General features: G+C 41.7%; 5 protein-coding genes across 5 annotated transcripts; all 5 read left to right on the top strand.

Annotated features, from left to right (window-relative positions):
* Positions 1 to 3,538: 3,538 nt before the first annotated feature.
* LOC148086538 (antiviral innate immune response effector IFIT1-like) lies at positions 3,539 to 5,974 on the top strand. Its single transcript, XM_087784694.1, has 2 exons — positions 3,539 to 3,681; positions 4,345 to 5,974. The coding sequence occupies exons 1-2, from the start codon at positions 3,677 to 3,679 to the stop codon at positions 5,639 to 5,641; spliced, it is 1,302 nt and encodes a 433-aa protein (XP_087640820.1). The 5' UTR covers positions 3,539 to 3,676; the 3' UTR covers positions 5,642 to 5,974.
* A 2,811-nt stretch (positions 5,975 to 8,785) lies between these two features.
* On the top strand, positions 8,786 to 9,841 carry LOC148086537 (protein IFIT1 homolog B-like). Its single transcript, XM_087782995.1, has 2 exons — positions 8,786 to 9,541; positions 9,833 to 9,841. The coding sequence occupies exons 1-2, from the start codon at positions 8,786 to 8,788 to the stop codon at positions 9,839 to 9,841; spliced, it is 765 nt and encodes a 254-aa protein (XP_087639121.1).
* A 1,733-nt stretch (positions 9,842 to 11,574) lies between these two features.
* Positions 11,575 to 13,727, top strand: LOC148086536 (protein IFIT1 homolog B-like). Its single transcript, XM_087784695.1, has 2 exons — positions 11,575 to 11,678; positions 12,238 to 13,727. The coding sequence occupies exons 1-2, from the start codon at positions 11,674 to 11,676 to the stop codon at positions 13,526 to 13,528; spliced, it is 1,296 nt and encodes a 431-aa protein (XP_087640821.1). The 5' UTR covers positions 11,575 to 11,673; the 3' UTR covers positions 13,529 to 13,727.
* A 4,908-nt stretch (positions 13,728 to 18,635) lies between these two features.
* On the top strand, positions 18,636 to 20,785 carry LOC148086535 (protein IFIT1 homolog B-like). Its single transcript, XM_087784697.1, has 2 exons — positions 18,636 to 18,675; positions 19,283 to 20,785. Exons 1-2 carry the CDS (start codon positions 18,671 to 18,673, stop codon positions 20,568 to 20,570), a joined length of 1,293 nt encoding a protein of 430 aa, XP_087640823.1. The 5' UTR covers positions 18,636 to 18,670; the 3' UTR covers positions 20,571 to 20,785.
* Positions 20,786 to 23,270: 2,485 nt separating this feature from the next.
* LOC148086534 (protein IFIT1 homolog B-like) lies at positions 23,271 to 24,762 on the top strand. Its single transcript, XM_087784706.1, has one exon. It carries the CDS (start codon positions 23,295 to 23,297, stop codon positions 24,675 to 24,677), a length of 1,383 nt encoding a protein of 460 aa, XP_087640832.1. The 5' UTR covers positions 23,271 to 23,294; the 3' UTR covers positions 24,678 to 24,762.
* Positions 24,763 to 26,970: the final 2,208 nt, after the last annotated feature.

Below are 26,970 nucleotides of genomic sequence, written 5' to 3'. Positions count from 1 at the left end.
CCCGACCTCTCCTTGGTTCCCCCAGCCTATCATGACCTAGGGGAGGTGTTTAGCAAGTGTCGTGCGCTCACCCTGCCCCCTCATCGCCCCTATGACTGTCCCATTGATCTCCTCCCCGGCGCCCCCTTGCCCAGTTGTCGCCTGTATAACTTGTCCCGGCCTGAGAGGGAGGCCATGGAGAAGTATATCAAAGATTCTCTTTCGGCTGGCCTCATAAGACCCTCCTCCTCCCCTGATGGTGCTGGCTTCTTTTTCGTCTCCAAAAAGGACAAGTCTCTTCGTCCTTGTATCGACTTCAGGGGACTCAACAACATTACGATCAAGAACAAGTATGCCCTGCCCCTCATCAGTTCCGCATTCGAGCCACTGCAGGGCGCTTCGGTCTTCTCGAAATTGGACCTACGCAATGCCTACCACCTGGTGCGCATCCGTGAAGGGGATGAGTGGAAGACTGCTTTTAACACCCCCCTCGGCCGTTTTGAATACCTGGTCATGCCTTTCGGTCTCTCTAATGCCCCTGCTGTGTTCCAGAACCTCGTAAATGACTTCTTCCGGGACTTTCTCAACCGAGTGCGAGTTCAGTGTCACCTCTGTATCCTTCCTTGGGTTCATCATAGCGAGCGGACAAGTGAGGACCTGCCCCGAGAAGGTCAGTGAGGTGACAGACTGGCCCATCCCCAATTCCCGCAAGAAACTGCAGCAGTTTCTGGGGTTTGCGAACTTCTACCGGAGGTTCATCCGGAACTACAGCAGGGTTGCAGCCCCTCTCACTCGTCTCACCTCTCCTGCCCTCCCATTTGCCTGGTCTCCCGAGGCGGAGACTGCCTTCTCGGATCTAAAAAGACTTTTCTCGTCTGCCCCCATTCTCATCCAACCTGATCCCTCCAGGCAATTCATCGTGCAGGTCGATGCGTCTGACACGGGGCTGGGGGCGGTCCTGGCCCAGCGCTCTGCCTCTGACGAGAAGATTCACCCCTGCGCGTTTTTCTCTCGGCGGCTGGCACCTGCTGAGCGCAACTATGATGTGGGTAACAGAGAGTTGTTGGCTGTGAAATTGGCGTTGGAGGAATGGCGCCACTGGCTTGAGGGGACTGAACAACCGTTCATGGTTTGGACCGACCACAAGAACTTGCCCTACATCCAGGCAACGAAGCGCCTTAATTCCCGCCAAGCCCGATGGTCCCTGTTTTTTGGGCGTTTTAATTTCACCCTCACTTACCGTCCGGGTTCCCGTAACGTCAAGCCTGACGCCCTCTCTCGTCAGTTCAACCCTGAGGACGCACCGGCTTCCCCTGACACTATCCTATCCCCTTCTTGCCTCAGGATCACTGCCGTCACCTGGGGGATCGAGTCTCTCATCCGGGAGGCCCAAGTCACCGAACCGGATCCGGGTAATGGTCCTCCCAACCGTCTCTTCGTCCCAGTGCGGTTCGCTCCCAAGTTCTGGTGTGGGTCCACACATCGCGCTTTGCCTGTCACCCTGGCGTGGTCCGCACCCTGTCCCTCCTGAAGAGGTACTTTTGGTGGCCAGCGATGGACGCTGACACTTGGGCATTCGTGCTCGCCTGCACGGTTTGTGCTCGGGCCAAGTCCTCCCATCAAGCTCCTGCTGGTCTGCTACTTCCCGTTCCTGGTCGGCCCTGATCTCACATCGGCCTGGACTTTGTGACCGGTCTTCCTCCCTCTAGGGGCCACACTGTGATAATCACGGTGGTTGACAGATTTTCGAAGGCAGTTCACTTCATTGCCCTCCCCAAGCTCCCCACTGCCACAGAGACTGCCCGGCTGCTTGTGCAGCATGTCGTCCGCCTCCACGGGATTCCCACTGACCTCGTCTCCGACCGTGGTCCCCAATTCATCTCCCAAGTTTGGAAGGCTTTCTGCCGAGCACTTGGAGCCTCTGTCAGCCTGTCTTCAGGATTCCAACCACAGACGAATGGGCAGGCTGAGAGAGCTAACCAGGACCTAGGGACCGCACTTCGTTGTGTGGCTGCGCGCAACCCCTCTGCATGGAGCGACCATCTCTCTTGGATTGAGTATGCCCACAATTCCATGTCCTGCGCTGCCACCGGCATGTCCCCATTCGAGTGCTCCCTGGGGTACCAGCCACCCTTGTTTCCCGCCGAGGAGGAGGATATCTCCGTCCCCTCAGTTCAACACCATCTCCGCCGTTGCCGCAAGATGTGGAGGGTCGCACGTTCCGCTCTGCTGCGCTCCGCCGAGCAGAACTGGCGCATTGCCGACCGCCACCGGGCTCCCGCTCCTGCCTATCGGGTGGGCCAACAGGTGTGGCTGTCCTCAAAGGATCTCCCCTTAAAGACTGGCTCCAAGAAGCTAACCCCTCGTTTTGTTGGTACCTTCCCCATTGTTTCCATCGTCAACCCCTCAGCTGTCACACTCAAGCTGCCTCCAGCCATGCGCGTTCACCCCACCTTCCATGTCTCTCGCCTTAAGCCAGTCTCCGTCAGCTCTCTCTCCCCCCCAGAGACAGTACAGATCGTACTTCAATCAACCGTGGTAACTATACGTGACTGGCTCAGTGTATTTGCTACCTCGCTCTTGTACTCTAGTCTCTTGTTGTTTTTTGGACCTCATCTAACTTCTGTTCCTCTGCCTGCAGTAACTCGGATCACTCACTCCAGCTCGCCGACCTCGCTCTCCCTCCGGCTTACTCTTCCACTACCTGCTTCCCCTTTATTCAATAAACCCCTTTTTGTATTCTCTGGAACATCGCCTCTGTCTGCTCTTGGGTTCAGCATCGTTAAACACAACAAATTGTATTATTAGTAATAATATAATTTCAAAGATAGGGATGTCTATGCAATTTTTATTTTCCATCTTTCATTCTTCATCATTAGGGTCATACTCTTGTACACTAACTACACTTTCTTAGATGTATCCTTTCTTTTCTTACCTCTAAAACGATTATTTTTAATTGAATACTTAATCTTGTCGTTAAAGTTATGAAGTACATTTATGAACATTCGCTACATGATTCGAAAAATACTTGTTTATTTTTTCAAAAATAAAGTCAATAAACAGAACTACCTCGCCATCACTACTTTGGCTGAAGCTGTTTAACTAATAACACACAACTGTACAATGAAATACAAACATTCGAGGTCAGAAATAATTCGCTTTTCAAATAACAAAAATGTTAGAATATTCCTCTTTCTATAACTCATTCTTTCTGTGTGTAGTTTATAAACACCTCAGTAATATTTAGTTTTCATTTCCTTTTTTTTCCCGATTTAAATCAATTATTAAATTCACATTCCGTGATACATGTGAATCCCTGTTGTACATATTTGTCCGACCACTTTCCTCTTTTGCCCGACATAGTGACTATGGATTAAAATATGAACAAAGAAATCATACGACGTACTACCACGAAAGTCGCACTCAATTCAGCACTGATGAGCCAAACAGTGAAGCGTTATCATCTGCGGCCAGTGATGGCCCAGCTGGGCGTGTCATCACGAATTTACCACGATATATCTGGTGTGTCCGGACCTCAGCGGCGGAGGCTCTGCCAAAACCCTGAGACCGACTCACCGAACCCCTAGGGTTCGATCGAACCCAGGTTAAGAACCACTGCTCTATATAAAGTGGCTTTTGATCTCCAGGCACTGACAAGAAAACACAAACTAAGAGTGGAGACGAAAACTGACCAATCATGAGGTAAGTTTATTTACATTTATAACTCAAATATATTGATTTTTAAATATAAAAATAATCATCTTTATGATTCATAGTATTATTATTATATTATTATTATTAAGTAAGAGTAGTTTTGTTTGTCTACTTTTTATTTACTCGACACACACACACACACGTGCACACACACCCACACCCACACACACACCCACACACATACATACACACACACACCTACACACCCACGCACACACACACAAACACACATCCACACACATACACGCAAGCACAGAGGCACAAACACAGAGGTATAACGCAATTTGTTATATTAAAGGTAACTGTATAGTGATTTGGAGCTAAAAGATTTAGAAAGAAGTAAGAAAACTCAACTTGACAATGTCTCAACACATAGTCACGTGACACATGACGGCATTTAACATTATTTCTACCACATACTGGCTTTTACACACGACCTTTGGCCCTCCACTTAACTCTTTTAAAGCACACACATTTAATTTATTGTTATTAATTTTCAATTTTAAAGAAGGACCACACTAGCGCTGACAGAAATATAAAAACACACACAAGCAATAAACAATAATTAAAGTTGATTGCACAGTTTCATGATTGCAAATACACACGGACACACAACACTGTGGTACTAAAGTGTGGACTTGTCTCCAACAGTGAGAGTCAGACAAACATGGAGGCCAGACTGAAGACCCTGCAGTGTCACTTCACATGGGAGGAACTCGTCCAGGAGATCAAACCATGGGTTGTCAGGGATTATCTGGAGGACATCGGCACAGATGAAGGGAACTGTTGGCTGCCTCACATCTACAACCTCCTGGGTTACCTTCATCACCGTCTGGGCTCAGGTGAAGAGGCCTTGAGGTTTCTTAACCTGGCCACAGAGGAGTTCAATCGCAGACACGACACTGAAGAGGGTCCTTGGATGATGGTGAACTACGGGAACCTGGCTTGGTTGCACCATCTCATGGGACACCAGCCAGAAAGTGAGCGATACCTATCAAAGGTTGAAGATCTGAGGAGTCAACACCCAAATGTGAGCCAGGATGACCTGCACGCAGAGGTGACTGCTGAGAAGGCCTGGACACTGAGGGCATTGGTCAACGACCATCTGAAGAAGGTTGAAGAACTTTTTCTGGCTGCCATTGAGAAAGAACCAGAGCGGGTGGAGTGGAAGACCTCCCTCGTCTTAGCATTAGTCAGAGCTCAGAAGCATGAGCTTCCCCTGACAGATGACGTCAGGCAGAGATTAGAACGTGCCAGACAAGAGGATCCAGAGAACGTGTACATTGCAATCAAACACCTTCATCATGGACGAAAAGAAGGTATAGATATTAGAGTCAAAGCTCGAGAGATGGCTGAGCTGGTTCTAAGAAACCCTGTCAGTAGTTACAGTGGTCTGAAAGTAATGATAAGATTTTACAAACAATTCCTCTCCATTGATGCGGCAGTTGAGCTGGCAGAAGAAGCCCTGAGAGAACATCCAGATGAACGCTTCCTGAAAAGGTGTGCAGCACTCTGCTACTTATGGAGGGTCGCCTACTGCAATAGGAGCAACTATGTATCCCCAGCAATAATGAACAGGGCCATAAACCTTCACCAGGAAGTGATTGCTTTGTACCCTGACACTTGCCTGGTAAAGGAAATTAATCTTGCGACCATACAAGGACGTAGAGATCCGGAGGTAGGAGAGGAAATGTACCAGGAACTTCTAGCAAGAGATCTTGATGATCTAGACAAACAAATGCTTTTCAACCATTATGCCAAATTTCTCTTCTTCACTCGTAAAGAATACAGAAGATCAGTAGAATACAACATGAAAGCAGCTGAAATTAAAGCACAGTCATTCTTCCGTGACAACAGCATCGAGGCCTTGAAGAAGATTGCAAATAATCCAAGAACCCAAAATAGCACTGAAATCAAAGATTTCCTGCAAATGCGTCTCACAGATTAGTCCTGACTGTTGTGTCTTCAGTTCTCCTGAGGAAATAGTCAAGTTACACATTACAGTCAAATCACTATTGTGTGTTTGGTGGATATATTTACTCTTGGTGGTGGTTAACTAGTGGTTGAACTTATATGAGCATGTATCATCAACATGGTGGCAGTAATGATTTTATGGTAGTTGTTAATTTACAGATGCACGACTGGGCTGATCCAAAGAATAAAACTCTTCAACAAACTTTCAAATGATTTGCATCTTTGCGTGTGTTTGTGTTACATTTCCATGATGAGTAATGGTTACACTTTTGACACAAACAACTTGTTTTCCAGTCCAAGAAGGAATATGATGTATGTTTAATATGCTGAAATAACATTTCCTGAAAATAACTATTGCTTCTGTTTTTAAAGATTAAAGTAATATTTGTCACTAAAACCATTGTTTCTTTACTATGTTTTATCATAGCTAACACCAGTTGAACCACAAAAACAAACACTGACAAATAAGACATTTGCCAGTGTTTTGCTGTAACTAATGTAGAGTTGCTTTACATGCAATTCATTGTAATTATTCTTCTTAAACATACAGTTCTTTTACAGAACTTTATTGGCAACTTTCTTCCCTGGTGTTTTTTGTAAATTACCAAGGAAAATTATGAAAGTGGGGGCTGATGCACGTCGCTACAGTTATCTTTACATAGCTGCTAGCATTGCTAACATTAGCGAAGCAGTGAAAAAATAAGTAAAATGCTAAACAAACAAAATAACTAAACACACTAAAACGGTTAAAACTGAGTCCGTTTCCGTCGCTCCAACACGACGTCACCTCCGGGTTGTTTATTCGCCGCTTCAAGTCAAACAAAGATACAAACTTTTACGATCGATCGGACACGCTCTTTGCCGGCAGCTCTACAGGTCAATAGCGCCGGGAAAGACGGTCCAGTACTGTAGAGCATCGCTATATTTAAGGGAAAGTTTCCTGTCCAGGGGGTCATCTCTTCCGGGGCAGATGGTTCTTTCAAGTTTGTCCATGTCTCGGTCACCTGGAGAGAAACTTCCCTGCTTCCCTGTTGCGTGGGCGGATGCCTTTGTCTTCCAGCCCCCCTTTCCTGGGTGTGTCCTGTTTCGCTCTTTGTTTCACGCCCCCAGGTGTGAAACGGGCAGACGGACAGATGTTAAAGTATTCGCTGTCATGACTCTACGTCTGTTCCAAGCTTTTCTTGAAACTGTATCAGTCTGGAGTGAAATGTTGATTGTGAATGTGTATTCAAACGTTTAAGCTCTTAGATGAAGCTAGTCATTTATACTTTATATTTTGATTATCTTTTAGCATTAATTCAAGTATGGCGTATACGTATAGTGTTAAAACGGTTGGAACTGGAGTCCGTTTCCGTCGCTCCAACATGACGTCACCTTCGGGTCTTAATACTTTGCTTTATGGAGACAAGAGGTCAATGCAGAGTGTAATGGGTCGTTTATTCACTGCTTCAAGTCAAACAAAGATACAAACTTTTACGATCGATCGGACACGCTCTTTGCCGGCAGCTCTACAGGTCAATAGCTCCGGGAAAGAAGTCCCGAACGATAATAACATCGCTATATTTAAGGCAAATTTGCGGGCCGAGATGTCCTCCCCCTATCGCCCTATTGGTTCTTTCAAACTCCCTGTGTCACGATATCCTATGGAGAATTCTTCCTACTTTGTTAATCATTCAAATGTACTTCGGTGGAAGTCCCTGTCTCCTAGCCCCCCCCTCACAGATGTGTCCCTGCTTCGTTCTTTGTTTCACGCCCCCAGGTGTGAAACGGGCAGACGGACAGATGTTAAAGTAATCTCTGTCATGACTCTAATCCTGTTCCAAGCTTTTCTTGAAACAGTGTATCAGTCTGGAGTGAAATGTTGATTGTGAATGTGTATTCAAACGTTTAAGCTTTTAGATGAAGCGAGTAATTTATACTTTATATTTTGATTATCTTTTAGCATTAATTTAAGTATGGCGTACACGTATAGTGTATAATAATTTTTAATCCAACAGGACACAGGAGCACTCTTTGTTTCTTTGCATGGTTTATACTAATCCTAGGGATAGAAGCTCCTTCATCACTGGCATGACCAACTTAACACACATTCACCTTAGAGTCGATGAGCAAAGTGATATTCACCCAAATTGTAGCGAGGCATACTTCCTACGGTCGTCTAAAAAACCATTAAGGACCTTCTCCTAGGACCTCACATGTCTCTTCATAGACAGCGAGTCCTCAGGAGATGAGAAGTGTCGGAGCGTCATAGCCGTCATGAAGCTCATCCGCAAAAGGGTTTTGAGCGACAGAGTCAAGCTGAGGCAGCGACACACTGGACTATAACACTATTGATCATGGGAATCTTTTAGAAATAATTGTTTGAAATAACTTCTAATTGAGTAAAGTTAAGTATGTATATTAACATTGCTTTAATTATCAATTCAAATATTTATCTGTTTGGTTTTGACTAAGGCTTCAGGATGTTTTTATTGCATTTCTGTATGTACTCTGAGCTCATGACATATTGTATTTTGTGATTCAAGTAATATTTTTTTTTTCTCATTTATATCTTTCAGAGGGGACTCCAGAGAGAATTCGGACCAAAATGGACTTCTTCAAATGCCAAGTTTTCTCTTCTTTTTTTTATTTTTTCCAAATATTATTTTTCTGTTTTCACTTTAGTTCTCATTTTCATTAATGTTGCTGGTTTAGTTTTCATGTGCTACATAGTTAGCTTTGTTTTCCAACTATTGTTAAATAACATATGCTCAGTGTTGAAATTGTGTCGCCATCTAGTGGTCTACTCATTGTATCAATGACCTGATTAAAACCATGATGTTCATTAAAAACACTACTGTAATTATTTAACTGCATGCTACTTTAGGGTTCAGGTTAATGTTTACTATGTGATTTAGGTCAAAAGCAACGTAAAATGCTTTTCATCAGTGTTCAGGCTTGATAGCCTCTTACACTGGAAGACATCGGCACAGATGAAGGGAACTGTTGGCTGCCTCACATCTACAACCTCCTGGGTTACCTTCATCACCGTCTGGGCTCAGATGAAGAGGCCTTGAGGTTTCTTAACCTGGCCACAGAGGAGTTCAACCGCAGACACACTGAAGAGGGTCCTTAAATGATGGTGAACTACGGGAACCTGGCTTGGTTGCACCATCTCATGGGACACCAGCCAGAAAGTGAGCGATACCTATCAAAGGTTGAAGATCTGAGGAGTCAACACCCAAATGTGAGCCAGGATGACCTGCACGCAGAGGTGACTGCTGAGAAGGCCTGGACACTGATGACATTGGTCGACGACCATCTGAAGAAGGTTGAAGAACTTTTTCTGGCTGCCATTGAGAAAGAACCAGAGCGGGTGGAGTGGAAGACCTCCCTCGTCTTAGCATTAGTCAGAGCTCAGAAGCATGAGCTTCCCCTGACAGATGACGTCTGGCAGAGATTAGAACGTGCCAGACAAGAGAATCCAGAGAACGTGTACATTGCAATCAAACACTTTCATTATGGACGAAAAGAAGGTATAGATGTTAGAGACAAAGCTCGAGAGATGGCTGAGCTGGTTCTAAGAAACCCTGTCAGTAGTTACAGTGGTCTGAAAGCAATTTTAAGAGTTTACAAAAAAATCCTCTCCATTGAAGAGGCAGTTGAGCTGGCAGAAGAAGCCCTGGAAGAACATCCAGATGAACGCTTCCTGAAAAGGTGTGCAGCACTCTGCTACTATTGGAAGATCATCTGGTACAATAAGAACGACGCTGTACCAGCAGAAATAATGAACAGGGCCATAAGCCTTCACAAGGAAGTGATTGCTTTGTACCCTGACACTTGCCTGGTAAAGGAAATTAATCTTGCGACCATGCAAGGATGTAGAGATCCGGAGGTAGGAGAGGAAATGTACCAGGAACTTCTAGCAAGAGATCTTGATGATAATCACACACAAATGCTTTTCAATTATTATGCAAGATTTCTCCACTATGATCTTGGAAATGACAGAAGATCAGTGGAATACCAGATGAAAGCAGCTGAAATGAAACCACGATCATTCTTCCGTAACAACAGCATCAAGTTCTTGAAGAAGAGTGCAAATAATCGAAAAACCCGAAATAGCACTGAAATCGAAGATTTCCTGGAAAAGCTTCTCACAGATTAGTCCTGATTTTTCCGTCTTCAGTTCTCTTGAGGAAATAGTCAAGTTACACGTTCCTCGGAGACGTTCATGTCCCGAATCTCACCCACATTTGATTCACTTTAACTTTCATAAAGAGCCAACAAATCGAGATTTTATATACATGATAAGTGTGTTTGTGTTTTACCAGAATGAAAGCCAAGTGTATTCCTATTATTGAACAAATGTATGACTGTACGATGAAAATTATGTCTTATCTTGTCCCTTGTATGTTTTGTTTTAATTCACACAGCTTCTCATGAACTTTACTCTCTGGGTTTTATTTCATGTACAATAATCAGTCAAGACAAGAAATAAAGGAGGATTTTATGTTTGTCTTGTCATGAAGCTTGATTTGTTTTATTTCGAAAAGACATTAAATGTATGAAATCTGAAATTTAGGAGAAAGTGTTGTGGTTGTTCAAATTAAGAAAGGTTTTAGGAATTCATAAGTTTTCTGTTGAATCGTTTGAACATTTCATGATTCACTAAACACAACAACAAAGTTAAATGCCAAACAAACAAAATAACATGGTGATTAACTACCAAATACAGCAAAGTAATAAATAATTCTACTCTAAAAACTAAACACATAAAAATACATTCACAAGGATTCTGAGCAGTTTCAGTTTCAGTTCAGTGAAATAGAAACTAACACAGAGTCAGACCCAGCTGCAGAAAAACATTACATTTTTTCAGGGGGGCAAACTTTTCAACCCAAAAAACGTATTGGCTTCAGGCTGCACAATGGCTCTGGGATGACTCGCACAGTACAGATAAATAATTCTCCCATTACTAAAAAGTGATGGTTGATCCCAAAATCTAAAAAAACTAAAAACCAACAACAAAGTTTAGTGCTGTGCCCATTTATTAATCTAAAGCACCACAGCTTCACTTCTACTAAAAACATAAGCACTGAAGTCAACCTGAGCACTGGATTGAACCATCAAATAAGTTTTCATCTTATTCAACAAAATCATGTGAGGTGTGATGTGTGATCTGTTTGACTACTTGATGAAGTTTAGTTGCTGAAAAATATCTTTTTTTAAAGGGAACCAAATGACCAACATGAAAATATAGGCTATTTAGTCATTCTACAGGAGCCTTGTTTTTAAAAGATAAAAACAATACTGAACTTTCACCAAGTCCAAGGCAGGTATCATGGTGAGTTTAAGTACAGACTTTAGCTGCAGCTACTCTCTCAGTTTAAATGTTCACTCCAGTGTTCAGGTTGACTTCAGTGCTTGTGTTTTCAGTAGACATGGATGGGGCTGCTTCCTGCTCGCTCTCCTTGTACCTTTATCTCGTCAGGGTATTACGGATGTTCATACTGAAAACCAAAACTGTTACTGACTCTATAAGCAACTGTAACCATTAATGATAACAATAACTGTAGTGGAACCTAATGACCACTTGGGTGTGCTGTTCTCTTGACATTGATGGATTTTTGTTGAGAGATCGGAGAAGATAATAAACGAAACACATTTTGAATCCCGGATTGCTGTAGCATTGTTGTGTGTTCTCTCATGGAAATAACTAAGGAGTTGAGCTACAACATTGTACATTTACATCACATGTAATAGGCCAGCGCTCTGGCTTTGTTCGACAGGGCAGAGGGTTGACCACTCTTATGTAAAAAAAACTACCTTCCTGCCAGGGCGGCCACGGCTGACCCTGGGGGCGGGCACGGCCCCCTAATGCCCGCCAATGCCGCCGGGTCTGCACAGAGTGACCCTTCAGTGAGCAGACTCAACACCTCCTGGTCTGACTCCATATAAAGTGGCTTTTGATCTCCAGACACTGACAAGAAAACACAAACTAAGAGTGAAGATGAAAACTGACCAATCATGAGGTAAGTTTATTTACATTTATAACTCAAATATATTGATTTTTTTTAAATATAAAAATAATCATCTTTATGATTCATAGTATTAAGTAAGAGTAGTATTGTTTGTCTACTATTTACTCGACACACACACACACACAAAGACACACATATACACACGCACGCAAGAGACACAAACACAGAGGTATAACGTAATTTGTTATATTAAAGGTAACTATATAGTGATTTGCAGCTAAAAGATTTAGAAACAAGTAAGAAAACTCAACTTGACAATGTCTCAACACAAAGTCACGTGACACATGACGCCATTAAACATTATTTCTATCACACATACTGGCTTTTACACATGACCTTTGGCCCTCCACTTAACTCTTTTAAAGCACACACATTTCATTTATTGTTATTAATTTTCATTTTTAAAGAAGGAACACACTAGCGCTGACAGAAATATAAAAACACACACAAGCAATAAACAATAATTAAAGTTGATTACACAGTTTCATGATTGCAAATACACACGGACACACAACACTGTGGTACTAAAGTGTGGACTTGTCTCCAACAGTGAGAGTCAGACAAACATGGAGGCCAGACTGAAGACCCTGCAGTGTCACTTCACATGGGAGGAACTCGTCCAGGAGATCAAACCATGGGTTGTCAGGGATGATCTGGAGGACATCGGCACAGATGAAGGGAACTGTTGGCTGCCTCACATCTACAACCTCCTGGGTTACCTTCATCACCGTCTGGGCTCAGATGAAGAGGCCTTGAGGTTTCTTAACCTGGCCACAGAGGAGTTCAACCGCAGACACACTGAAGAGGGTCCTTGGATGATGGTGAACTACGGGAACCTGGCTTGGTTGCACCATCTCATGGGACACCAGCCAGAAAGTGAGCGATACCTATCAAAGGTTGAAGATCTGAGGAGTCAACACCCAAATGTGAGCCAGGATGACCTGCACGCAGAGGTGACTGCTGAGAAGGCCTGGACACTGATGACATTGGTCGACGACCATCTGAAGAAGGTTGAAGAACTTTTTCTGGCTGCCATTGAGAGAGAACCAGAGCGGGTGGAGTGGAAGACCTCCCTCGCCTTAGCATTAGTCAGAGCGCAGAAGCATGAGCTTCCCCTGACAGATGACGTCTGGCAGAGATTAGAACGTGCCAGACAAGAGGATCCAGAGAACGTGTACATTGCAATCAAACACCTTCATCATGAAAGAAAAGTAGGTATAGATGTTAGAGACAAAGCTCGAGAGATGGCTGAGCTGGTTCTAAGAAACCCTGTCAGTAGTTACAGTGGTCTGAAAGCAATGATGAGATTTTACAAAAAAATCCTCTCCATTGATGAGGCAGTTGAGTTGGCAGAAGAAGCCCTGAGAGAACATCCAGATGAACGCTTCCTGAAAAGGTGTGCAGCACTCTGCTACTATTGGAAGATCACCTACTGCAATAGGAGCAACAATGTATCACCAGCAACAATGAACAGGGCCACAAACCTTCACCAGGAAGTGATAGCTTTGTACCCTGACACTTGCCTGGTAAAGGAAAGTAATCTTGCAGCCATACAAGGACGTAGAGATCCGGAGGTAGGAGAGGAAATGTACCAGGAACTTCTAGCAAGAGATCTTGATGATCATCACACACAAATGCTTTTCAACCATTATGCAAGATTTCGCTTTAATCGTAGAGATTACAGAAGATCAGTGGAATACCACATGAAAGCAGCTGAAATGAAACCACGATCATTCTTCCGTAAAAACAGCATCGAGGCCTTGAAGAAGATTGCAAATAATCCAAGAACCCAAAATAGCACTGAAATCAAAGATTTCCTGCAAATGCGTCTCACAGATTAGTCCTGACTGTTGTGTCTTTAGTTCTCTTGAGGAAATAGTCAAGTTACACATTACAGTCAAATCACTATTGTGTTTATTGGTTAATATATTTACTCTTGGTGTTGTTTAACTAGTGGTTTAACATATAAGAGCATGTATCATCAACATGGTGGCAGTAATGATTTCATGATAGTTACTCATTTACAGATGCACGACTTGGCTGATCCAACAAATAAAATTCTTCCACAAACTTTCAAATAAATTGCATATTTTGGTGTGTGTGTTTGCTTCATCTCCCACTTAAGGGTACTTTAATCTATTATATTCTATGATAAGAAGAATTAGTAAAAAAAAAATTGAAATAAAATGATGAGTATTATTACAATTTCGGATGCTATTTACAGCACTTATATTTAGGCTGACATGAAAATCATTATTTGTATAAGAATAATAATATACAGCCAATAAAGTGAAACGGTATCTATGCAGTACTGTGCAAAAGTTTTAGCCAGGTGTGAAAAAAGGCTGTAAACTAAGAATGCTTTCAAAAATATAAATAATAATTGTTTTTTTTCTTTGTTTTTTTAATAAATTTACAAATTGTGGCTCAAACCAGCATCAATTCTTAAAGGTACATTTGCACAAAGTCATGGGTTTTTTAAGATTATAGTGTATGATCAACCAATTATACCAAACAGGTGCTAATGATCATCAATTTCACAAGTAGTTTGAAATACAGTCTTTTAGTGAAAAAGTTACAGCTGTGTAGGAGCTTAAAACTGGGTGAGGTTGTGGAAGACAGTTTGATGTCACAGGTCATAGCAAGACTGAGCACAGCAACAACACAATGTAGTTCTACATCATCAGCAAGGTTTCTCCCAGACAAAGATTTCAAAGCAGACTGGGGTTTCAAGATGTTCAAGCTCTTTTGAAGAAGAACAAAGAAACGGGCAGTGGTGGACTGTCAGGGCCAGCAAGGCCTTCTCTGCTGGCCTAAACACTATCAGACAGAATCACTGACTTATGTTTTAATATATTTTTTCCATGAATATTATTATATATAATATTATATAATTATATAATATTATTAGTATTAAATTATTTCCAATAGTCTTTCTCTTCATTTCATAGCTTTTCTCTTGGTTGCGCTGCTTCCACTAGTGTGTGTTTATGTTAGAGCTTTTATCCAATCATATTTCAGCCATCATTTGTTGCAAGGGTCAAAAATCTGCCTTGACGCCTTCAGAATCGGCAGTGCTGGCATCTGTAGTTTAAAGTAAGTGGCAATGCGTTGCTTTAACCAATCAGAGTTCTAGTTGGCAACACCTAGGCCTTCTTGCAGGCGTCCTGTGACGTCAGCATTTTCATGTCCTTTGATTGGATGTTCAGAGAAATACTAGTAAGGTAAGGTAAGTCAGAGCCAGCAAAGCATCTTTAGCTAGCGGCGCAAACTCAAATATTTTGCGAGTGGATTTAATAACTTTTTTAACAATGGCTGACGGAGGAGAAGACATTGATTTGCTCGCACTTCTGCTCACAAAACCATTTACAAGATGGACTTTTCCAGAAAAACTGGACATTGTGAAGAAGGTCGGCAGACTCCGAAGCTAGCAAGTCTGTCCAGCCGGGAAGAGGGTTTGTCGCCACTTTCAAGTCAGCAACTACGAGCGAAGACCATCCTGGTGTCACTGCTTCTGTCGAACATTCTCCTGAAGCGAATCAAAACTTCCTCCAGAAACACGACTAGACAGACTACACCTACAGCATTAGCCTCCATGGCGATAGAAAGGGACTTATTGTTGGAACTGAAACAGATAAACTGTACAACAGAGTAATCAAACTCTTCTTGAGGAAAGAAAGGATGGACTTTGCTTACAAATAATCAGTAGTTTTGGTGAGTAATGCATTTTATTTAAACGTTTTAAATGTTTTGTCATTTAATGAGGTTCATATTGATGTTTCTGCTGGAGATGATGTATGTATGGCAGCTGTGGCTACAGTGAAAAGAGACTTGTTGAATTGTCCTTATTGGGTTTCTTGCTTTAGTAATGACATTCTTTCTTGCTACATCTGATACCTTTATGTGATGCAACATCCTGGGCATCATAGCTCCGATGCTAGAGTGGTTGCCTGCAGTCCAAAAGGTAGCAGACTCAATCCCAGCACCAGACACCTGAGCAAGACACTTTACCCTGATTGCTCCTGATGGCAGACTTGCCGCGTGTGTGCAGCCTACTCCCATCATTTTGTGTGAATGGCTGTCAAAGAGACCTATAGAGATTATTATTATTATTATACTGCATTTCTGTATAATATTGATGGTTTCTATAGCCGTGGAGTCATAATGATGGCATTAAGAGGTGGATTAGTTCATATTGGACACTAGTGAAGGCCTAGGTTTGAAATGCATGGCCCGCCACTGGAAACGGGCAATGTTGAGGATCGTAGACGCAGTGGTCGGACAAGAAAACTTAGTGCAGCAGAAGAAAGACAAATCAAGCTTATTTCCCTTTGAAATAGGAAGATGTCCAGCCGTGCCATCACCTCAGAACTGGCAGAAACCAGTCGGTCAAAAGGTATACCATCTACTGTCCGGAGAAGTCTGGCCAGGAGTGGTCGTCATGGAAGAGTCGCAGACAAAAGGCCATTCCTCAGACATTGAAACAAGGCCAAGCAACTCAACTATGCATGAAAGCATAGGAACTGGGGTGAAGAAAAATGGCAGCAGGTGCAAAATTTGCAAAATTTGGCTGTAGCAGAAGGCAGTTTGTTCCTGCCTTCTGCCCAAAACCTTTGCACAGTACTGTATATAGTTTATTTTTTTGTATAAAACTTTTTTCTATAACAATAAATATGTGTTAAAAACACTAAATGATTAACTAGCATACTTTTAATTGATGTACCCATGGCGGTAATACATGCAATCATATGACTTACATTATGACCGTATAAATTATCATAAAACATAAATTTAACATTCTTTTTTTTTTTTTAAATAATAATAAAAAAAACAATAGACAAATGTTTCAAAGGAAATATGAAAGGTGTGTGAGGCAGAAAAACACCCAAGACAAAGCCCTCACAGGACAAACAGGTGAAGGCGATCTTGACCCGTGTCCAAGTGAGGCGGCGGTTAGAAGGCCCGCTAAAGGATACAATTGTGGTTGGTATTCAACACCTCTTAAAGGAAGTAGGCTGCACCCAGGTTTCTCAGAGATGAGGCAGGGCAGTTAGAGGGCAGAGCACCAATGACGTAGAACCTCATTTGCTCTGCATCGACTTTATCCAATGTGCTGCTCTTGGAGAATGGAACCTTCATTGGTAATCTATCATGGGATATGGCATTAAGAGGTTAGTCAGGAACTCCCAGAAGCTAATAAAGCTCCTTTACATCCAAAATCTGCTTCTCCCGAGCTGAAATATTTCCACGATACCTAAGCTTTAAAGGACCAGACATATTCTCCAGTAGTCGAGTAGTTCTGTTTAGTGACTTTTTTTTCCGCCAAAATTAACTTTTTTAGAATCACGTAGTAAATGTTCATGACTGTAGTTCTTTAATTTAGCCACAAGATGAAGTCAATTGAGTCCATAAAGTTAATCTTTATTGACGGGCAGATGAACTAGCTCTGGTTACAGGTGGATGTATGGAAAATGTTAGTTTCACAGCTTGATCCTGTGAGTATCCTGTCGGAGAAAGTTATTAATTCTCGTTCATCGTTCACTAATTCTTCCACCCCAATCTTATTTAGCTTCTGATCTCTCAATCGGTCACTTGGTCATCAACTAACTAAATATTAATAAACAAATATTTGTATGTGTGAACTCTCAATGAACGGACAATGTGATAATATCGGTTCCTTCTGTGCCCTTATTATTTATTTACAATTTACACATCGCCCTCACGAGACGACTCGTCCCCATGCCAAGGGACACATTCAAACATGGACGACTCTTTCTAGTCGTTAAAGTTATGAAGTACATTTATGAACATTCGCTACGTGATTCGAAAAATACTTGTTTATTTTGGCAAATATAAAGTCAATAAACAGAACTACCTCGCCATCACTACTAGAGAATATTACTTAAGTATCGTGTACTAGTGTGTCGAAAGAAACGCTAGACGTACATTTCATGAGACACGCTTATCTCGAGATACGAAGTATCACAAGATTTTTTAAAATCCATGTCACCACCATGTCTCTGTAGTGGAGTCAATCTGTCATTTTTAAGGTACAATCTGTAGTTGTATGTCATTCGGGTGTGTATTATTTGTTATATTTGTTATATTATTATTTTAATAGGTGTAGACAAAATACAAAAGATCAGTGGAATACCATATGAAAGCAGCTGAGATTAAACCACGGTCGTTCTTCCGTGACAGTTACACATTACAGTCAAAACACTATTGTGTGTTTTGGTGGATATATTTACTCTTGGTGGTGGTTAACTAGTGGTTGAACTTATATGAACTTATATCATCAACATGGTGGCAGTAATGATTTTATGGTAGTTTCTAATTTACAGATGCACGACTGGGCTGATCCAAAGAATAAAATTCTTCAAATAACTTTCAAATGATTTGCATCTTCATGTGTGTTTTTGTGTAACATTTCCATGATGAGTAATGGTTACACTTTTGACACATGTTTATTTATCTGAAGAAACAACCTGTTTTCCAATCCAAGAAGGAATATAATAATATAATAAAAACAAACACTGACAAATAAGACATTTGCCAGTGTTTTGCTGTAACTAATGTTGAGTTACTTTACATGCTATTCCTTGTAATTCTTCTTCTTAAACATACAGTACTTTTACAGAACTTTATTGGCAACTTTCTTCCCTGGCGTTTTTTGTAAATTACCAAGGAAAATTATTAAAGTGGGGGATGATGCAGGTCGTAAAAAAAACAGTAAGTAAATGCTAAACAAACAAAATAACATGGTGATTAATTACCAAATACAGCAAAGTAATAAATAATTATACTCTAAACCTGAACACATTCTGAGCAGTTACTGTTCAGTGAAATAGAAACTGACACAGAGTGATCCTTCAGTGCGCAGACTCAACTCCTCCTGGTCTGACTCTATATAAAGTGGCTTTTGATCTCCAGGCACTGACAAGAAAACACAAACTAAGAGTGGAGATGAAAACTGACCAATCATGAGGTGAGTTTGTTTACATTTATAACTCAAATATATTGATTTTTAAATATAAAAATAATCATCTTTATGATTCATAGTATTAGGTAAGAGTATTTTTGTTTGTCTACTTTTTATTTACTCGACACACACACACACGCACACACACACACACACCCACACACACACACACACACACATACACACCAACGCACATACACACACACAGACTCACACACACACACATCCACACATACATGCACTTATAAGAGGCACAAACACAGAGGTATAACGCAATTTGTTATATTAAAGGTAACTGTATAGTGATTTGGAGCTTGACAATTTCTCAACACATAGTCACGTGACACATGACGCCATTAAACATTATTTCTATCACACATACTGGCTTTTACACATGACCTTTGGCCCTCCACTTAACTGTTTTAAAGCACACACATTTCATTTGTTGTTATTAATTTTCATTTTTAAAGAAGGAACACACTAGCACTGACAGAAATATAAAAACACACACAAGCAATAAACAATAATTAAAGTTGATTGCACAGTTTCATGATTGCAAATACACACGGACACACAACACTGTGGTACTAAAGTGTGGACTTGTCTCCAACAGTGAGAGTCAGACAAACATGGAGGCCAGACTGAAGACCCTGCAGTGTCACTTCACATGGAAGGAACTCGTCCAGGAGATCAAACCATGGGCTGTCAGGGATGATCTGGAGGACATCGGCACAGATGAAGGGAACTGTTGGCTGCCTCACATCTACAACCTCCTGGGTTACCTTCATCACCGTCTGGGCTCAGGTGAAGAGGCCTTGAGGTTTCTTAACCTGGCCACAGAGGAGTTCAACCGCAGACACACTGAAGAGGGTCCTTGGATGATGGTGAACTACGGGAACCTGGCTTGGTTGCACCATCTCATGGGACACCAGCCAGAAAGTGAGCGATACCTATCAAAGGTTGAAGATCTGAGGAGTCAACACCCAAATGTGAGCCAGGATGACCTGCACGCAGAGGTGACTGCTGAGAAGGCCTGGACACTGATGACATTGGTCGACGACCATCTGAAGAAGGTTGAAGAACTTTTTCTGGCTGCCATTGAGAAAGAACCAGAGCGGGTGGAGTGGAAGACCTCCCTCGTCTTAGCATTAGTCAGAGCGCAGAAGCATGAGCTTCCCCTGACAGATGACGTCTGGCAGAGATTAGAACGTGCCAGACAAGAGAATCCAGAGAACGTGTACATTGCAATCAAACACTTTCATTATGGACGAAAAGAAGGTATAGATGTTAGAGACAAAGCTCGAGAGATGGCTGAGCTGGTTCTAAGAAACCCTGTCAGTAGTTACAGTGGTCTGAAAGCAATTTTAAGAGTTTCCTTCTCCATTGATGAGGCAGTTGAGCTGGCAGAAGAAGCCCTGAGAGAACATCCAGATGAACGCTTCCTGAAAAGGTGTGCAGCACTCTGCTACTATTGGAAGATCACCAACTGCAATAGGAAGAGGATATATGTACAACGAGCAACAATGAACAGGGCCATAAACCTTCACCAGGAAGTGATTGCTTTGTACCCTGACACTTGCCTGGTAAAGGAAATTAATCTTGCGACCATACAAGGACGTAGAGATCCGGAGGTAGGAGAGGAAATGTACCAGGAACTTCTAGCAAGAGATCTTGATGACCTAGACAAACAAATGCTTTTCAACCATTATGCCAAATTTCTCTTCTTCACTCGTAAAGAATACAGAAGATCAGTGGAATACCACATGAAAGCAGCTGAAATGAAACCACAGTCATTCTTCCGCGACAACAGCATCGAGACCTTGAAGAAGACTGCAAATAATCCAAGAACCCAAAATAGCACTGAAATCAAAGATTTCCTGCAAATGCGTCTCACAGATTAGTCCTGACTGTTGTGTCTTCAGTTCTCTTGAGGAAATAGTCAAGTTACACATTACAGTAAAATCACTATTGTGTGTTTGGTGGATATATTTACTCTTGGTGGTGGTTAACTAGTGGTTGAACTTATATGAACATGTATCATCAACATGGTGGCAGTAATGATTTTATGGTAGTTGTTAATTTACAGATGCACGACTGGGCTGATCCAAAGAATAAAACTCTTCAACAAACTTTCAAATGATTTGCATCTTTGTGTGTGTTTGTGTTACATTTCCATGATGAGTAATGGTTACACTTTTGACACAAACAACTTGTTTTCCAGGCTAAGAAGGAATATGATGTAAGTTTAATATGCTGAAATAACATTTTCTGAAAATAACTATTGCTTCTGTTTTTAAAGATTAAAGTAATATTTGTCACTAAAACCATTGTTTCTTTACTATGTTTTATCATAGCTAACACCAGTTGAACCACAAAAACAAACACTGACAAATAAGACATTTGCCAGTGTTTTGCTGTAACTAATGTAGAGTTGCTTTACATGCAATTCATTGTAATTATTCTTCTTAAACATACAGTACTTTTACAGAACTTTATTGGCAACTTTCTTCCCTGGTGTTTTTTGTAAATTACCAAGGAAAATTATGAAAGTGGGGGCTGATGCACGTCGCTACAGTTATCTTTACATAGCTGCTAGCATTGCTAACATTAGCGAAGCAGTGAAAAAATAAGTAAAATGCTAAACAAACAAAATAACTAAACACACTAAAACGGTTAAAACTGAGTCCGTTTCCGTCGCTCCAACACGACGTCACCTCCGGGTTGTTTATTCGCCGCTTCAAGTCAAACAAAGATACAAACTTTTACGATCGATCGGACACGCTCTTTGCCGGCAGCTCTACAGGTCAATAGCGCCGGGAAAGACGGTCCAGTACTGTAGAGCATCGCTATATTTAAGGGAAAGTTTCCTGTCCAGGGGGTCATCTCTTCCGGGGCAGATGGTTCTTTCAAGTTTGTCCATGTCTCGGTCACCTGGAGAGAAACTTCCCTGCTTCCCTGTTGCGTGGGCGGATGCCTTTGTCTTCCAGCCCCCCTTTCCTGGGTGTGTCCTGTTTCGCTCTTTGTTTCACGCCCCCAGGTGTGAAACGGGCAGACGGACAGATGTTAAAGTATTCGCTGTCATGACTCTACGTCTGTTCCAAGCTTTTCTTGAAACTGTATCAGTCTGGAGTGAAATGTTGATTGTGAATGTGTATTCAAACGTTTAAGCTCTTAGATGAAGCTAGTAATTTATACTTTATATTTTGATTATCTTTTAGCATTAATTCAAGTATGGCGTATACGTATAGTGTTAAAACGGTTGGAACTGGAGTCCGTTTCCGTCGCTCCAACATGACGTCACCTTCGGGTCTTAATACATTGAGGTCAATGCAGAGTGTAATGGGTCGTTTATTCACCGCTTCAAGTCAAACAAAGATACAAACTTTTACGATCGATCGGACACGCTCTTTGCCGGCAGCTCTACAGGTCAATAGCTCCGGGAAAGAAGTCCCGAACGATAATAACATCGCTATATTTAAGGCAAATTTGCGGGCCGAGATGTCCTCCCCCTATCGCCCTATTGGTTCCTTCAAACTCCCTGTGTCACGATATCCTATGGAGAATTCCTCCTACTTTGTTAATCATTCAAATGTACTTCGGTGGAAGTTCCTGTCTCCTAGCCCCCCCTCACAGATGTGTCCCTGCTTCGTTCTTTGTTTCACGTCCCCAGGTGTGAAACGGGCAGACGGACAGATGTTAAAGTAATCTCTGTCATGACTCTAATCCTGTTCCAAGCTTTTCTTGAAACAGTGTATCAGTCTGGAGTGAAATGTTGATTGTGAATGTGTATTCAAACGTTTAAGCTTTTAGATGAAGCGAGTAATTTATACTTTATATTTTGATTATCTTTTAGCATTAATTTAAGTATGGCGTATACGTATAGTGTATAATAATTTTTAATCCAACAGGACACAGGAGCACTCTTTGTTTCTTTGCATGGTTTATACTAATCCTAGGGATAGAAGCTCCTTCATCACTGGCATGACCAACTTAACACACATTCACCTTAGAGCCGATGAGCAAAGTGATATTCACCCAAATTGTACCGAGGCATACTTCCTACGGTCGTCTAAAAAACCATTAGGACCTTCTCCTAGGACCTCACATGTCTCTTCATAGACAGCGAGTCCGCAGGAGATGAGAAGTGTCGGAGCGTCATAGCCGTCATGAAGCTCATCCGCAAAAGGGTTTTGAGCGACAGAGTCAAGCTGAGGCAGCGACACACTGGACTATAACACTATTGATCATGGGAATCTTTTAGAAATAATTGTTTGAAATAACTTCTAATTGAGTAAAGTTAAGTATGTATATTAACATTGCTTTAAATATCAATTCAAATATTTATCTGTTTGGTTTTGACTAAGGCTTCAGGATGTTTTTATTGCATTTCTGTATGTACTCTGAGCTCATGACATATTGTATTTTGTGATTCAAGTAATCTTTTTTTTTTCTCATTTATATCTTTCAGAGGGGACTCCAGAGAGAATTCTGACCAAAATGGACTTCTTCAAATGCTTCTTCAATTAAAGTTGATTGCACAGTTTCATGATAACAAATACACACGGACACACAACACTGTGGTACTAAAGTGTGGACTTGTCTCCAACAGTGAGAGTCAGACAAACATGGAGGCCAGACTGAAGACCCTGCAGTGTCACTTCACATGGGAGGAACTCGTCCAGGAGATCAAACCATGGGTTGTCAGGGATGATCTGGAGGACATCGGCACAGATGAAGGGAACTGTTGGCTGCCTCACATCTACAACCTCCTGGGTTACCTTCATCACCGTCTGGGCTCAGATGAAGAGGCCTTGAGGTTTCTTAACCTGGCCACAGAGGAGTTCAACCGCAGACACACTGAAGAGGGTCCTTGGATGATGGTGAACTACGGGAACCTGGCTTGGTTGCACCATCTCATGGGACACCAGCCAGAAAGTGAGCGATACCTATCAAAGGTTGAAGATCTGAGGAGTCAACACCCAAATGTGAGCCAGGATGACCTGCACGCAGAGGTGACTGCTGAGAAGGCCTGGACACTGATGACATTGGTCGACGACCATCTGAAGAAGGTTGAAGAACTTTTTCTGGCTGCCATTGAGAGAGAACCAGAGCGGGTGGAGTGGAAAACCTCCCTCGCCTTAGCATTAGTCAGAGCGCAGAAGCATGAGCTTCCACTGACAGATGACGTCTGGCAGAGATTAGAACGTGCCAGACAAGAGGATCCAGAGAACGTGTACATTGCAATCAAACACCTTCATCATGAAAGAAAAGTAGGTATAGATGTTAGAGACAAAGCTCGAGAGATGGCTGAGCTGGTGCTAAGAAACCCTGTCAGTAGTTACAGTGGTCTGAAAGCAATGATGAGATTTTACAAAAAATTCCTCTCCATTGATGAGGCAGTTGAGTTGGCAGAAGAAGCCCTGAGAGAACATCCAGATGAACGCTTCCTGAAAAGGTGTGCTGCACTCTGCTACTATTGGAAGATCACCAACTGCAATAGGAGCAACAATGTATCACCAGCAACAATGAACAGGGCCACAAACCTTCACCAGGAAGTGATAGCTTTGTACCCTGACACTTGCCTGGTAAAGGAAAGTAATCTTGCAGCCATACAAGGACGTAGAGATCCGGAGGTAGGAGAGGAAATGTACCAGGAACTTCTAGCAAGAGATCTTGATGATCATCACACACAAATGCTTTTCAACCATTATGCAAGATTTCGCTTTAATCGTAGAGATTACAGAAGATCAGTGGAATACCACATGAAAGCAGCTGAAATGAAACCACGATCATTCTTCCGTAAAAACAGCATCGAGGCCTTGCGAAGATTGCAAATAATCCAAGAACCCAAAATAGCACTGAAATCAAAGATTTCCTGCAAATGCGTCTCACAGATTAGTCCTGACTGTTGTGTCTTTAGTTCTCTTGAGGAAATAGTCAAGTTACACATTACAGTCAAATCACTATTGTGTTTATTGGTTAATATATTTACTCTTGGTGTTGTTTAACTAGTGGTTTAACATATAAGAGCATGTATCATCAACATGGTGGCAGTAATGATTTCATGATAGTTACTCATTTACAGATGCACGACTTGGCTGATCCAACAAATAAAATTCTTCCACAAACTTTCAAATAAATTGCATATTTTGGTGTGTGTGTTTGCTTCATCTCCCACTTAAGGGTACTTTAGTCTATTATATTCTATGATAAGAAGAATTAGTAAAAAAAAAATTGAAATAAAATGATGAGTATTATTACAATTTCGGATGCTATTTACAGCACTTATATTTAGGCTGACATGAAAATCATTATTTGTATAAGAATAATAATATACAGCCAATAAAGTGAAACGGTATCTATGCAGTACTGTGCAAAAGTTTTAGCCAGGTGTGAAAAAAGGCTGTAAACTAAGAATGCTTTCAAAAATATAAATAATAATTGTTTTTTTTCTTTGTTTTTTTAATAAATTTACAAATTGTGGCTCAAACCAGCATCAATTCTTAAAGGTACATTTGCACAAAGTCATGGGTTTTTTAAGATTATAGTGTATGATCAACCAATTATACCAAACAGCTTCTAATGATCATCAATTTCACAAGTAGTTTGAAATACAGTCTTTTAGTGAAAAAGTTACAGCTGTGTAGGAGCTTAAAACTGGGTGAGGTTGTGGAAGACAGTTTGATGTCACAGGTCATAGCAAGACTGAGCACAGCAACAACACAATGTAGTTCTACATCATCAGCAAGGTTTCTCCCAGACAAAGATTTCAAAGCAGACTGGGGTTTCAAGATGTTCAAGCTCTTTTGAAGAAGAACAAAGAAACGGGCAGTGGTGGACTGTCAGGGCCAGCAAGGCCTTCTCTGCTGGCCTAAACACTATCAGACAGAATCACTGACTTATGTTTTAATATATTTTTTCCATGAATATTATTACATATAATATTATATAATTATATAATATTATTAGTATTAAATTATTTCCAATAGTCTTTCTCTTCATTTCATAGCTTTTCTCTTGGTTGCGCTGCTTCCACTAGTGTGTGTTTATGTTAGAGCTTTTATCCAATCATATTTCAGCCATCATTTGTTGCCAGGGTCAAAAATCTGCCTTGACGCCTTCAGAATCGGCAGTGCTGGCATCTGTAGTTTAAAGTAAGTGGCAATGCGTTGCTTTAACCAATCAGAGTTCTAGTTGGCAACACCTAGGCCTTCTTGCAGGCGTCCTGTGACGTCAGCATTTTCATGTCCTTTGATTGGATGTTCAGAGAAATACTAGTAAGGTAAGGTAAGTCAGAGCCAGCAAAGCATCTTTAGCTAGCGGCGCAAACTCAAATAATTTGCGAGCGGATTTAATAACTTTTTTAACAATGGCTGACGGAGGAGAAGACATTGATTTGCTCACACTTCTGCTCACCAAACCATTTACAAGATGGACTTTTCCAGAAAAACTGGACATTGTGAAGAAGGTCGGCAGACTCCGAAGCTAGCAAGTCTGTCCAGCCGGGAAGAGGGTTTGTCGCCACTTTCAAGTCAGCAACTACGAGCGAAGACCATCCTGATGTCACTGCTTCTGTCGAACATTCTCCTGAAGCGAATCAAAACTTCCTCCAGAAACACGACTGGACAGACTACACCTACAGCATTAGCCTCCATGGCGATAGAAAGGGACTTATTGTTGGAACTGAAACAGATAAACTGTACAACAGAGTAATCAAACTCTTCTTGAGGAAAGAAAGGATGGACTTTGCTTACAAATAATCAGTAGTTTTGGTGAGTAATGCATTTTATTTAAACGTTTTAAATGTTTTGTCATTTAATGAGGTTCATATTGATGTTTCTGCTGGAGATGATGTATGTATGGCAGCTGTGGCTACAGTGAAAAGAGACTTGTTGAATTGTCCTTATTGGGTTTCTTGCTTTAGTAATGACATTCTTTCTTGCTACATCTGATACCTTTATGTGATGCAACATCCTGGGCATCATAGCTCCGATGCTAGAGTGGTTGCCTGCAGTCCAAAAGGTAGCAGACTCAATCCCAGCACCAGACACCTGAGCAAGACACTTTACCCTGATTGCTCCTGATGGCAGACTTGCCGCGTGTGTGCAGCCTACTCCCATCATTTTGTGTGAATGGCTGTCAAAGAGACCTATAGAGATTATTATTATTATTATACTGCATTTCTGTATAATATTGATGGTTTCTATAGCCGTGGAGTCATAATGATGGCATTAAGAGGTGGATTAGTTCATATTGGACACTAGTGAAGGCCTAGGTTTGAAATGCATGGCCCGCCACTGG

Source organism: Callionymus lyra, chromosome 2 (genome assembly GCF_982586985.1).
Source record: "Callionymus lyra chromosome 2, fCalLyr1.hap1.1, whole genome shotgun sequence".
NCBI classification, from domain to species: Eukaryota; Metazoa; Chordata; class Actinopteri; order Syngnathiformes; family Callionymidae; genus Callionymus; species Callionymus lyra.
Note: the sequence above shows the minus strand (reverse complement) of the source record. Positions and strands in the feature narration are given on the sequence as shown.

Excerpts from the sequence above, each read along its gene's own strand:
- LOC148086537 (XM_087782995.1), top strand. The coding sequence starts at position 8,786 with ATGGTGAACTACGGGAACCTGGCTTGGTTGCACCATCTCATGGGACAC.
- LOC148086534 (XM_087784706.1), top strand. The coding sequence starts at position 23,295 with ATGGAGGCCAGACTGAAGACCCTGCAGTGTCACTTCACATGGGAGGAA.